Source organism: Apteryx rowi, unplaced genomic scaffold, assembly GCF_003343035.1.
Source record: "Apteryx rowi isolate R43461 unplaced genomic scaffold, aptRow1 scaffold_276, whole genome shotgun sequence".
NCBI classification, from domain to species: Eukaryota; Metazoa; Chordata; class Aves; order Apterygiformes; family Apterygidae; genus Apteryx; species Apteryx rowi.
This window is the reverse complement of record NW_020449152.1, coordinates 670,945-685,646: the sequence shown is the minus strand read 5'-3', so window position 1 is coordinate 685,646 and position 14,702 is coordinate 670,945. Positions and strand designations below refer to the sequence as shown.

Below are 14,702 nucleotides of genomic sequence, written 5' to 3'. Positions count from 1 at the left end.
ACCAAACAAAATCACTGGGACCTGAACTCCTCCCATCATTTTCACATATTCCCCAGAGCTCCAGGTAAGTTTTGTGAGCTTTAGGTCCAAGGTCATTACACATAGGCACAACAGGTTGGAAAACCTAAGAAACCACAAAAAATTTACTCTAGGAGGACTGAATAATCAGAGAACTTTAAAAACACTGAACTTCAGAAATTGATTCCTATCTCTTTCTCCCCAGCTCCTCACACAGTTTGACAATGATGTGCCTGCAAACTTCAAAGGTCACCAGCATTTCAGTCTGGGAAAAGTCCGTATGTGATTATTTTTACAATACTTATCATTGTTCTTTCACCCTGTCTCGTAAAGAGTAAAGCTACTCTTCATAAGAATCTCTGGCACTCTGCACTGCTAGCTCTCATCTTCACATCTTTGCATATACATCCCACCTTGCAGGTCCTAGTACAGAAAAAATTTTTAATTTGTGCTAATAATACTCAAGACATTCAAAGTCACAGCCCTAGACTGTTCACAACGACAGTCTTTCAATCAAGATGTCCAGCACTTCCACGGGCAGAGCAAGTGTCACAATGCAGCCACAAATTCCAGCCTACTGCTCCATACCCAACTCCAAGATCGAGTTCAAAATCTGATACAGGTATATTTCACTATGTCTCAACAAGAAAAGCAGAGAGAAATTGCAGGTCAACCAAAAAAAAGCCATGCTATTTGGTTTAAAAGCAAGTCTTTTTATGTTAAATACTAAACTTACTTGCTTGGTTGTTCTTGAGCATTTAGAATTTCCACTTTTAAGGCTTTCTCTTGAACCTTGAGGGTAGGAATATTTTAAGCGTTTTTCTAAAGAAAGCTGAAACCCTTACAAAACCATATGAATGTAAAAACTAGGCTTTTTTTAAAGCAAGTAAGTGACATGCAATAAAATTAGGAGAATTGGCAATATGGGCATGTGTTGAATGCCATACAATATACACCATTTAAAACTTCTAACTTGCTAGAAAGCCTCAGTCATGAATCAGCGTGCATGCCAGATATAGTACTTGGCACATCTGTATTTTTTGCAGGATCAGAATCCTACCAAGGTTGGCTGGGGGCGGGGGGGACAAAACAAACAAACAAAAAAAAAGATCCATAATTTCTGGCTGTGTAAACTATACACATCAAAATAATCTCTTCAAAAGACCTTTAAAAATGGTAATATTTTGTACTGCTATTTCTTGCCAACTGTAGTGGCAATTTAATGATGAAGAACATCCATGTAATCAATTTCTTTTTCCTAATAAACTTTTCTTTAAAATGCAACTATGTTTAAATAGATTCTAGAAGCTTCTGTGTTTAACTTCTCAGATCAGGCAACATTCTTACAGAACACTCAAATAAAAATTTATATATATACATACATATAACTGAACAGTTCATACTGTGCGTCATAACTGGCATTGCTTCTATTACAGTACTACTATATAGAAAAAGGAAAAACTTTCAGCAAACTGTAAAGTTTGATTCCTGCAGTTTTCTTTCCATAAAACCATGTAATAAGTGCTAAGTTTTGCTGTTTTTATATGCAAGTTTTGCCATTTTTATATGGTGATTCTTTAACAGTTGTAGTAGCTGTGGTGATGTCAGTTATAATAAGGAATAACAGATGGTCTGGAATGAAGAACAAAGTATTTTCTAGCATCTGGATAGCTAAAAAAAAATTGAATGAGAGGGGTTTTGTTTTGACTCCACCCACTATTACCCTGTATGTGATTGCACTTTTACACCTTATGTACTTAATTCAACTACAATATTTCTTCATATTTTTCCAGTTAAATTCAGTTCCTCTTGCTCTTCTACTGTTCATAGAGCCCCAGCTACACAAAACGCATTCACCTAACCACCCAATATACTATGACTGTGCCAGAGAACGAGTTTTAATTTCAAGTCCGTATTTGGACCAGACACATTTTCTCACTGTCAAATTGAGCACATATTTTAATTCTCTTGTACATATATATTTATTTATATTTATATCTATATGAAGCTAAAACTTCATAAAATAAAGCACATTTTTAACCAATGTTTAAACACCAGAATTCTCAACTCCTCAGAGCAGAAACATAGGTAGATTTTAAGTCCAGTAAAGAGTTAAAGTGTGGGTAAAGATTACTAAGCAATCCTGCTTGCCGGTTTCAACATATAAAGTCTACTTTTATTTCCTGACTTTTCAACAGTTGCATTTCTTAAAAAAGAATTTTTTTTCGTGTTAAATCATGAAAATCAATTTACTAGCTTAACTCAACTTAAAAAGTTGAATATTGGAAATTTGATATTATAAGAAGCTCAGAAATTCTTATTCTTCAAATGCAATAAATTACTTCTGGACAAAAAAATAAAAAATTAAAAAAAAACCCAAAACACCTTTTCCAGACCACTTTATATTTCCTCTTCAGAAAACATGCTATTCTATTACCAAGTAAAATGATATTTACCTGTCAAATAAATTAAAGTAAAAGCAGGTATTCTACTAACTTTCACCAACTTGTCCATATCTGTCAACCCCTTGCAAGAAAGAGAGCTGCACATTTTACAAGGCATATATGTCATTTTGTTGGTTATTTGCTTCAAAAAATCTTTCTTCCATAAAGAGGAAGTAGAGTACTTTCACTCACAGACACAGGACATACAAAAGCTTACAAAAGAGAGAGCTGGTACCCACATTCTAATTCCCAGATGTAAAAACAAAAGACACCACACTGAGAACTGTATCTGTAGATAAATTCCACATCAAATCAACTATTTTTTTCTTTACAGGTACCATCGGACTTCACTGCTTCACGGATAGCCCAGAGCACAAAGAGTGAAAACTAGGGGCACCAGGCAATATCATCTTGGGGGGGTCTATTTCAGTTTAAAAAGAGACAGAAAGCCAGGCTATCTTTTAGCAAGCACAGGCTTACTAGATACAACCTAAAGGCTGTGTACAAACAAAACCACGTAGTAAAATCAAAACTAGCCAACTTAAATAAAAAATGTTCAGAAGAAACAAAGTCCTTGATTTAGAGTCTTCAGGCTTTCCTAGCACAAAAACAGGTTTGTAACTTGGAAGCCATCAAGGCAGAATTCCCTTCCCTGAGACTAAATCCAAGCTCTAATGCTGTGTGTGGTTTTAACTCAGCCCACAGCGGCGTTTCAGAAATTTGTGATGGAAACATCCCCGAGGCTAGCAACACGAGCTCCTCCACTTCAGACCAAAGGCACCTTCGCTGCTGTTCTAGTTTCAGGCCAGCCAGGTCAGAGCAGCACTTAGGGCAATCAATCAGCCATTAGAACATGGCACTCTTCGAAGCTTTGCCAAGTGACTTAATGTCAAATAAATAGAAAAGCAAACGGCCTAAGGATTTTAATCCACTCCAAGGACCTTTTATGGTCAAGCATATGGAGACAGGATAATTCAGACACAGGAAAACAAATATGACCTGTGATAGGCCCTTAAAAAGTGACTTTCTGCTACTTTCTCCAAAAGTTATTTCAGATGATTCAGACAAACATAACCCACCTTTTTTGGTAGGAGGAGGATTAAGTCACTTAATTTTACAAGCTCAAATTCCTGCCAAGGCAAAAAAAAAAAAAGTTCATATGAGGTGTTTTAGCTGACAAGAACTGTAAACAGCCCTGCCAAAATCACATTCCTATAGGGCTCCCCACACAATTACCTGAATTCGGAGAGAGAGAAAGGAAAATCTAACATATCTCAGCACCAAAAAGTGACTGCATCAAATCCATGAACACCCGAGATACTGCTCATGACACTTCCTTTGCAAAGTACAGTGAAGGTCTTAGAAAAGAATCTCTCCAGGGAAACAGAGAAATGGATGCTGCAGGATAAGAAAAAAAGAAATAGACTTTGAAGTCAATGCAGAGAAGATATTTGGATTACTGTGGTGGGTACCAAGCTCACGCTGGTGCTCAGAATTACTGTTTCAACACAAGAATTCCTATTCCACTCAAATTTTCACTAACGCTTTTGTGCAACTTCCCAGAATCCAGTTGTTTTAACTGCAGCAAATCAACAGTTTCTCTCTCAAACCGCTCTAGAGGGGTCTTTTCTTCCCTGTCAGCTCAGGCAGAACACCTACACCATTTTCAAGAGTTTCAGCTTCAGTGAGGATGCTTTTGCATAGGCATAGCTTTAAGGGAAATGACACAGAGCATGTTAAAAAAATACAACTGTCTAAACAGGCCTGTTAATGGGAAGATGAATCTATGCTGATACGAGACAAAGCTCTAAACGGTTTAAGTTAATTTTCAGTTTAAGTGGTTATGCCTCTGAAACAACCCAGGCAGTGTTAATAATATAGGAGTCCCCTGACATTAAAACAATCATAAATATTGCTATTAACTACTACTCATTAACAGAAGAAGGATATAAACTTCAAACAAGATAGAGGACAAATTTCTATAACAATGATTGGAACTGAACTGCCAGTTCAGTGATCACAGTTATACATATCTTCAGGTAATACACAAAATAAGTTATTTAACTCTCAAATTTTTACCTTTACTCAAGTTTCTGATCACAAGCTTTTATAAGAAATTTTCACTTTCAATTCACTGACAGAGAACACTCAGATTTTTATAACAGAAAAGAGAGGCAAAAAGTAAACAGTAGTTTAACAGCTTAAAAATACATCACTGTAGAGCATAAACAGATAAACCTCACTAAAAAGGTTATTAGTTCCCACTTATTTTTTATTCAATTTTTTCCTAGTACATTTCTGAAAATGGTGGTATGGAAATCAAACAGCTTATTCTGGAATGTAATCCCAAATGTTGTAGTGTGTTATTATCATTATTTCCACACTGCTACTTGCTATAGAGGAATACTGGATTTCGCATTATTGTAAGAGAAAAATGAATTCATAAAGAAAAAGAGGGGCACACACTCGAAACGCAAGCTGCTTACTCAGTTGAAATTCTCTGAAGCCATTGAAGGCTTGATCTTAGGAGCAGACTAGAAAGATTGTAAGTGTACAACTCCCTTTATGAGACAGTCACTACCCGTGCCCCAAGAGATTTACATAAGATGGCTGCTCTTTTCCAGCAAGCCAGAGACGCATATTAGAAGCACGATAGACATTATGCCAACAATAAACGGTAGATGAACATACATGATCTGTAAATACAAGCACTTTCAGAATGCTCCATTTACTTTATAAGCTTTACAATAAAAGTGAAAAGGATATGAAAATAATTCATTGACATAGGTCATATGTAAGGCGCTTTCCTCTCTCAGCAGTGTAGTATTAACAACTCTATGCTTATTAAAACACTTAATAGTATTTATGTTACAGTAGTGCCTAGAGGCCCCAAATGAGACTGAGGCCTCTCCTGAGTGGAGTATTAGAAAATCATTATCACACTGACTCATATAAAAAGAGAATTTCCTTTTAAGTATATATACATATTTTAAGCACATCCTTTGTTTAAACCAAATTACTACCTCTGTAAGCTTTACTGCAGTTTTTGCTGTTTAGCTCATCTTCATTTTGAATGTTAGACAGAAGCACAAGCATACTGCATATATTTAAATAAATGACAAAATGTATCCACTTGGACAAGCATTTTCACCCTCACCCAACATTAAAACCGAATGAACAGGAAATAAGCTTTTCTCCAAAAGCATGGTAAACATACCATGTATAAATACATGTGGGATACACTAAATCTAGTTCTACGATCATGGGATATCCTGACATGACTTGCTGATCATATATATTTCTTTTGCAAGCATTAAAGTTACTATACACGTACTGAAGAGCCTCCTAGGTGCCTGAGCAATTGGTCCTTCTACACTTACAAGGCACATTTGTTCCTAACACAAGCAGTAAGAGCAACATACTCCAAATTTATCAGACTTTCTGTGCCTGCAATGAACAGCTGTACAGGTCTGAAAGAAAGACAAGTAACCTACCTCTGAGGCACTAGAGGATGAGCCAGGAAAGCGACAAATTGAGGAAAATGATTTGTTCAAAGTGATGAACCACCACAGTTTTTGCAGAAACATTCTGAGTGGATATGAGCAAAAATGGATTGCAAAGACTTGAGAAAAGGCTGTAGGAAAGGCTGGAGGTGTGTACTTGGATGAAGAATTTAGCTATGTATACAAGATATTAGCAAGTACTGAAATTTTTTAATTACGCTTGAATACAGTGATCCAAAGGACTAACTAAGCAAAAAAGCTATATGTATACATAAAAAAATATGTATATGTTAATAAAATCAAATGTAAACCAAGCAGCAAGTGTTACTCCTGCAGGATAAAAAGATGGAGGTCACATAAAAAAAGTGAACAATATGAACTACCATTATTCTAATAAGAACACAAACTGTGAACTGTAAACCAGACCTGTCTTCTCCCTGGGAGCAAACTATACCTCCTGGAAAGGAGGTCAGAAGTGAGAGGAGCTTATGACAATAAAAGCTGTAGTGGGATTTCTGAAAACAACAGCTACTAGAAATAAGAAAGAGTTGATGTATTGGCCATCTGCTTTTCCCCACACAGGCACGCAATCAATCAGTAGCTCCAGCTGAGTATCCAAAATTATTAGTAATCCACAGATTACTCAAGTTTTTTCACTGTCTGCTCATACTGAGATGAACTTCAAAGCAATGCAAGTCAAAACTTATCTGGACTACTTCCTGCTTTCTTTTAATACCTTCAGCCATCATAGAATCACATTTCTTTGCAAACCTTTGTCCTTCAACCATGTCTCTTACCTTAGTCAACAATGCAAGGGAGAGATCTTACACTGCCCCTGGTGCATAGCTCTGAAACACATAGGCCCTAGACTTCTCCCATTCCTTTCTGGCCTGTGTGTGTGCACGTGCACATGCATGTACTCACACACATTTACATATTGATGTTATATATGAACATATCTGTGTGTGTGCATGCACACGTGTGTGTTTATCAATACCTGTATAAAAAATAAGCTTATATGTCTAGAATGCTTTCTCTCCATCCTTCACAGAACAAAACCACAAACCAAACCCCAGTACTAGTACGCCTGTGGGAATTTTGATTCTGTAATTGCAAAGTGATCTGGGATGAATTACCAGGCTCTCAACATTCTCACTAAGATCAAACTACTGAATGTTAAAAATCACATGAAACAGGCAGAAATTGCATAAACTTCTTAAATGTTAATTAAAACAAGTATTTGAATAATATGTGTTTCTAAACAAATAATTGTATGTACAAACGTTAGTATAATCTCCTATTTTTTCAATTTTTTTCTAATGACAGTGACATTTTTTCCAAACTTCAAAAGCTGTTCTGTCATACCCTGCATAATTTACCTTTTTTGTTTTATGCTATCTGGCCTATTGGGATAATTTGTTTTATTTTACATGTAAGACTTGCTTGATGAAAGCTATTGCAACTCTTTAGAGTCTCTCCAAAAAAATTTTAAATTACAACTATTTTAAAATCATTAAGTACCCATTAGTACCAAATAGAAAACACTAACTCCCCTCACAGATTTCTAGCCTGCATAAAGCTGTAAAGCTAGTTAGTCAGATGTTGCATTTTCACATTATGAGATTTTGTGATAAAACACACAATTTACGATCCAGTAAGTTTTCAACAACCCAGGGTATGTTGGCATTACAGTTCAAGGGCATAACTACAGCCACTGAAGCCTGCTGGGGACCTGAAGTAATCTACCTGTCAAGGATACTCCCACTGCGTTCCACGTGGTCACGGTCACCAGGCAGCCAGCACCCACAGTGTTGTTCATGCAGTACGTTCACACAGTACAGTTGTAAGTTGGATTGTAAAAACACTAGTTGAACTTTTGTGTAGTTTGCTTCTCGTTTCAGTGACAGAGATTCAGCACAAGTAATACTGTCATAATTTCTTTATATTTGATCCCTCCCTCCTCCGTGAGTTTTTTGCCCTGTCACTCATATATATGTTTTACAAAAAATTTTGGTCTGTTGCAGTGCAATCCTGAGCAATTTAAACAGTTCCTTACACTAACTTCAATAGTTTAATAATAGAGTTGAATAATCTGTTCCAACAAATCATCTCTGTAATACCGGTGCTCTTATATATTTAACAAAAAACAGATTTTCAGTAAGATTCCTTATTTTCATGTCTCAGGAAAGGCCTTACCAGATTGCAAAGCTTCACTTCTTATTCTGTTAAAGAAGAAACTACTTAACTGGAGGTATGGGAGACCAAATTCTGCCCTCATGCATGAAAACAAGAAAATCTAAAGCACGAGTATAGCAGTTTTAGAATTCTTCTAGAAGTATCAGTATATCCATTAATGTAATGAATATTTTACACAACAAAGAAAAAAAACTTTGAATTTTCCTTCTACAATTCACCTTATTTGTTACATACCTCGGTACCGTTTGTTAGGATCTACAGCTTAATTTCACTACTGTAAACAAATCTGAAAAAGTAAACTTTAAGAAGCTACTTACTGTAAATTTGCTACTTTTACTGATACAGGAACGTGAGGAAGTTGAGTGGCCCATTTCAGTGTCACATCTTGATAAACATGCAACATGTTATTATGGTTTCCAACCAGAGTGTTTATTGTTCCTTCTGTCACTGTTAAAGACATAAAAACAGTTTTAAGATGAAAGATACTTTCATAAGCCAGTAGTTTTCTTGGAGGCTTATATTATTATTATGCTGTTTTTTCTTTTCCTTGTAAGCCATTACTTGGTATATGTGAATATATATTTTTATATATTTTTTTATATATATACACACACACAAATATTTTTATTTTTTACTTACAGAATTTTAAAATGTCAAAATGAAGAAAAACACATTGACAATAACCACCGACAATAACCAAGAGATAAGTGATTAATATGAATACAAATTCCAGTTACATACTACACGTCACACACGCCACAACTTTTCCACATGCCACATGGTTCTAGCCAGCTATGTTAGGTAATTTAAAACACAACTAACAAAGATCCATCATAATTACTATGTTCACATGCCAGGATAGACATGACAAAAAATACACATTGTTTAAATAATATCAGCTACTTATACTGCTCATTCACAGAATCACAGAATCACTGAGGTTGGAAGGGACCTCTGGAGATCATCTAGTCCAACCCCCCTGCTCAAGCAGGGTCACCTAGAGCACATTGCACAGGATTGCATCCAGGCGCATTTTGAATATCTCCAGAATATTCATTAATTCACTGAACTCTGAACACTGATGAAAGATCTAAGCATTTATGTTTTAGTTATAATTTAAATCAGAAAGTATATAAAGATTAAGATAGTATTTTTGAAGTTTAAAATAAGACTCTAAATCTAAAAATAAGACACTAACAAGTTTCAGACAAAAAGAATCAAATATTAAAAAAGTTTACTATTAGGAGAGAAAACTAACTGACTGCATTGTGTGGAAGCAACTTCGATATTGCTGTAGAACTACAGATTCTGAATACCTATTCTATATTAATGTTTCAAACATTCTTCTATCAGTAAATGACAGAAGCACCTCGAATACTAATTTACTCTCCCAAAGTCTCTCACTCTTGCATGCTTCTTGCCTTTGTAGCCTGGGCAAACTTACTCAGTTGCCTCAAGAGCTATTGAAACCTAGACAAGGATCTGCTATTAGGAAGAAAAAATACCTATTTAAATTCTAAAATTTATGATACTTCACACTAAGTAATATTTGAAAATAAATCTGCTTCATCCAAAACAAGAAAGATTTGATTTTACACATTTTCTACGAATCAACAGCATATTAACAACATTCAGTGAAAAAAATTCTTAGCTGTAAAAATATAAACTAAAGCTTTTTAGCCGAATTTTCATTTTACAAACCTGAGCAATAAGGAAGGAAGCAACTTGGGCTGCAATCAAGCTTTTTCATGAATCGGATTTGCCCATTATCCTTAAGGCAAAAGAAGTTTCTCTCACCAAGCACAAAAACAGAAGAAACTGCCTGATTAAAGGACACAATGCATATATCCAGTGCTTGCTCGCCGATGTTTAAAACCCAATCCACCTTCAAAAGAAAAAACATGCTCCAGAGATCAGCTTACATTTGCATATTAAATCAAACACTTACAGAGAAGGCTCAGAATTCAAATTACATGAATACCAGTAATATAGTTAGAAAAGCAAAATCAAGGTCTTTTGGGAAGGAGAAGATATTCTAGCTACCCACTTACTTATTTTGAAGGCAGTTGTGATTTTCCTCATTGTGAGGAAAACAGCAAAAACAACATCCAAACACTTTTTGAAACAGTCATGAATCGATGGCTATGCTTCAATTTACAAATATATTAACCTAAACTTCAAAATACACATTCCATTCAACATAAAAATGCTTTATACTCTGAATATTAAATCCAAGTACACAATTACAAAATCATTTAAATCTGCCTCTGCACATGTCCTTTGATATCAAGGGCAGGGCTAGTAAGCAGAACTTATTCTGCCAATGCATGTAATTCTACCAATATACATAATTGGAAAAAGTAGAGTAGATTTCAGGTGCACAGTAGATTTCAGATGCACAAGCCAACATTCGGGCTTGCAGTCATTAACGTACATTTTCAGTCTGAAGAATGGTTGCATGCATGAAAGTTTGTCTACTTTTCAACTACGTACATAGGTAGAATAAGTAAATAAATAAATACTTGAAAATCTTGCCTTGCCTATATCCTCACACCTTTAAACAATACTGCTGCTTACTGATACACTTCTTCAGTTTGTTATTTCAGCTCCTCTCAGAAGTTTCAACTAAACCAATTCACACCTGCAAAAAATTGTTGTTGACTACTGCCAAGCTGGTTGAAAAGGAATTCAGGATTTCTAACGTCTGAAAATATCGAAGTTCAACTGTCTTCACAGTTGAAGTAAGGAAAACTCTCTCCCTATGTTTTACTGTCACACCTGAAATAAGCTGAGCCTAGCATGTTATGCACTATACTCAGCAGATAAGCAATTCTAATGCAGAACCACAGAAATGGAAATTCCCCTCCTCTTAATAGAATGCAGATCAATTATTAAACAATTTATTAGTCACAGAGCATTTTTGAACACCATTATTTCACATGTTTTTGACAAAAAATAAAAATAAAAAAGAGGCCAGGACTTTGCAAGTACTGGCTATTTAGGGAAACATCTTTTTCAGTGCAGAGTTTTCTAGTAAAGAATAAAGGATTCTCCAAGTACAATGAAGTTTATTTTGTAAATCCAATATACAGTCACAAATAAACTGTCAAATTCAAGACATGAGCAATATTTCAGATATACCTACTTTACTACAGTTTTAGATTCTGTATTACAAAGACTAGCTTAGAAATAGCCAATTTCAGAACACAATCTTCTTTTTCCTTAGAACAACAGGGAATTTTAAGGCCCAACCTTAAACAATTTGAGCCCAAAGAAATCCTAACAAAAATCTACTGGAGTCTTTCCATTGCCTTTAATGGAAGTTGGATCAGGTCCTTTGTCAGCAGACAATTTTTCCATTTCTTACTTAGCATTCAATCTTTTTAATATGTATGCAATGTACCGTACAGGTTATGTAAAATAAACAGGTTTTACCACAAGTCTTTTTCCAGAACTAAGTTTTTGCTGTTCTGTTTCTTTTCTGTTTCTGTTTTCTTGTCTTTCATCAGCATCTGTTGCAAACGCCAGCACTTGGTATCTGTTATAGAAAATTAAAAAGGAAAAAATAGCAAGTATCTTTGTAATTAATACCTTTTACATTAAGTAAAAAAGCAAAATATAATTATCAAACTATGACTATGCACGTATTGGAAGATACATCTATTAACAGAAAAGATTTTTAAATGAATATCACTGTACAGTAAGAGTTAAATGCAAAGGCAGAATTCAAAACATACATTTCATTTGAATTTTCATCTGATATTTAAAAAAAAGCAAAGTTTTAATATATTAAAGGATAGAAATACTGATGACAAATAAGACAGAGTCAGGATACCAACATATTTTCAAAATATGAAATTAGGACAATGACAGAAATGTAACCTTTTTTTTGCTTGTAATCAGCTTTATATAAAAGAATGAAATTTATAAACTACCCCAAAATATAATCTGCTATTTATAACAGTTACAATCTCAAATATGTCCATTAAGTAGACTAAATAGCTCTAATCCAAGAGATAGCTGTAAATTGGCACTGGTAGGTGGCACATCTGTCTCAAATATATTTGAGAAACAAGCAAAAATTGCTGTGTTTTTACTTTGCAACTGCCAGCCTAGCATACTAAGCAAAAGTTGGCAAGGAAGACATTAGAATGAAAGATGCTAACTGTAACTCTTATTTCTTTCCTGAATTTGCACTGGTGTTATATAACTCACTAAACTAACTTGTTTCCAATGAAGTTACATCAGATGACAATCTGTAAAATATCAAAATCTCTCACAAAGTTAAAAAAAAAAACACACAGACACAGAAAATGTATCAATGCAAAGTATTTTTTCATTCTTAAAACCTTTTATCTAAAAGATAGAGTTCAATCCTGGAAGTCATGGAGTACCTTCAGCTCCTAAGCTCAAAACAACAAAATTCTGAATGTTCCAATCCTTCCCAAGTCTGTGGTAATTTAACAATTAAAAATATGTATTTTTTTGTATATTATCAAATTTATATATTTAAAATGATGACATAGCAACCCTCATATCTCAGATGTATGTACTGTGGTGCTGGCTACTGATGGATTTTATCTAGTTAGCTTCTAGTATTTTACTTACAGAAGAAACTATAAACTATGTACTTGCAGTAAGTAATATAACTGATAAGGTGAATACTATGACCTAGTTAAAAATACTAAATAAATTGCTTTTAGAAGTACAAAATGATTGTGTCTTTTTAACATCTTTCTACACAAACAAATTCACTTGCCTTTTTTAAATTAAAAGAGAATTTATAAAAGATGTTTCAGATTCTGATATAAGAAAAATTTCTCTTTTCATCTTATTTTGGTGATATCAGGAATTTGGGCAAGAAATGCAGACTAGCACATAATCCTTTCATTATCTAATCATGGGCTGATACATAGTCTCCAAACCAAAATCCCACTGAACAGCAATATGCACTGATGTCTAAGTACCACCTAACTGAATACAAGTCCTCCATCACAAAAAGCCTCAAACCACAGGTGACCAACAGACAAGTTTTCAATCCAGCTATCACATCAAATATAATAATTAATATATGATTAATCATATAAATAATCATTTAAATATGAAAGGAGTTTTGCTTTCAGGTAGTGAAAGAATTCTTAACACAGCAGCTATCGCTTTCAAACTGAAAGCAATGCTCTATATGAGCAACAGGAAGATGGATAATTTCTAATTTGTCAACTTGTTCTGCTAAAATACTAGGTAGGACCGCTACGTTTCTAGTTTCCTAAAATAAGAAAAAAAACTGTTTAATATAAACAAAAATAACCTTTGCTCTCCTTACCATGTCTATTTTCTTCACTTTAGAAGGATTACTTAACTCTGTTCTAATGTCCTAATAGTTCAGAGACACATTAGAGATTAGAACCAGTGTCTCAAGACATGATAGTAGTAAAGACCAATATCCAGGATCCAAACGAAGAACACCTTTAAAACAACACATTTCTACAATAAAGACAGCATGTTTGTGAATCAATTACAGACTGAGAGAAAATTTTAGCCAAACTTGTTAAAACAATAAGTCATGAATCTTTAAACATGATGAAAACAAGTTAGATGTCCATTTTAAATGGAAAATATTTCTTTGTATTCATTATCAGTGTTAATAGTAATTGAATTCTAATTTATTTTTCTTATAAGTCAGAAAAATATGAATTTTCTATTTTTACAAATTACTTTTACTTACACCACATACCTTTTCCCCTATTCATAAAATAATACACAATGATTATAATCTGCTGACGCAATATCCAGAAGCTAAAAGTTTCTTATTAAGCTTAAGGAGCATAATAAACAGAGAGTATTGATTGAGAAATTCAGGTGATAGAACATGGTAATATAAAGTGTGACCAAGCATTGTGTTAGGTTAACATTCCCTGGATTAGATTCTTGAGGGCATAATCTGCAAAAAAGTGGCATTCTGGATTTCTTTGATGATGATTATTTCCACATACCTTCATCCTCTTGCGCCCAAAATACATCACGACAGGGACACCACGTTTCATAAATATTAATTCCCTTTTTAAAAAAAACACTAGAATGATCCTTTAAATGACTTAGATTATGTCACTACTGTAATCAAGACCAAATCCCACTGCAGAAAGCATATTTTGATCTGGGTCAGTGAACTAATGACTTGTAGACAATAGATTACTCATAATCATAACTCATAACTGTGGTCAGTGTAAAAAAAAATCAAAGAAAGAAAACATCATGTTTAACAGGTTTGGCATATCAGTTGGCCACTCCTAAATATTAGGAGTAAAATAACTTAAGTCCAGGAGGAAAAGCAGCGACAACTGCACTCAAACTCATTCACAAAAAAAGGACAATACTTTTGGTCCTGACACAAATTTATTCATTTATTTAGTAGTATCTGTTGCTCAGCAGAGTGATTAGGTGTATCTAAAAAGTCATTCAAGATTGTGAAGCTGAAGTTTCTGCAGCTTCAAGGGATGTGGAGATCAAGTGGAGGACTCTGGAGGAAAAAAAGAGGAGAGAT

The 14,702-nt window shown here is 34.4% G+C and overlaps 1 protein-coding gene across 8 annotated transcripts in view; it reads right to left on the bottom strand.

Moving 5' to 3' along the window:
• BBS9 (Bardet-Biedl syndrome 9) overlaps positions 1 to 14,702 on the bottom strand; it is a 249,560-nt gene that overhangs the window by 200,644 nt on the left and 34,214 nt on the right. For all 8 annotated transcript variants that reach the window (XR_003253968.1, XM_026068570.1, XM_026068569.1 and 5 more), the window contains 3 exons: positions 11,597 to 11,699; positions 9,863 to 10,046; positions 8,479 to 8,608 (listed from right to left, as the gene is read on the bottom strand). Coding sequence is in view for 7 of the 8 variants with exons in the window: in XM_026068570.1 (XP_025924355.1) it covers positions 8,479 to 8,608; positions 9,863 to 10,046; positions 11,597 to 11,699 (417 nt within the window). In the remaining variant the exon portion in view is untranslated. The remainder of the gene's footprint in view (positions 1 to 8,478; positions 8,609 to 9,862; positions 10,047 to 11,596; positions 11,700 to 14,702) is intronic.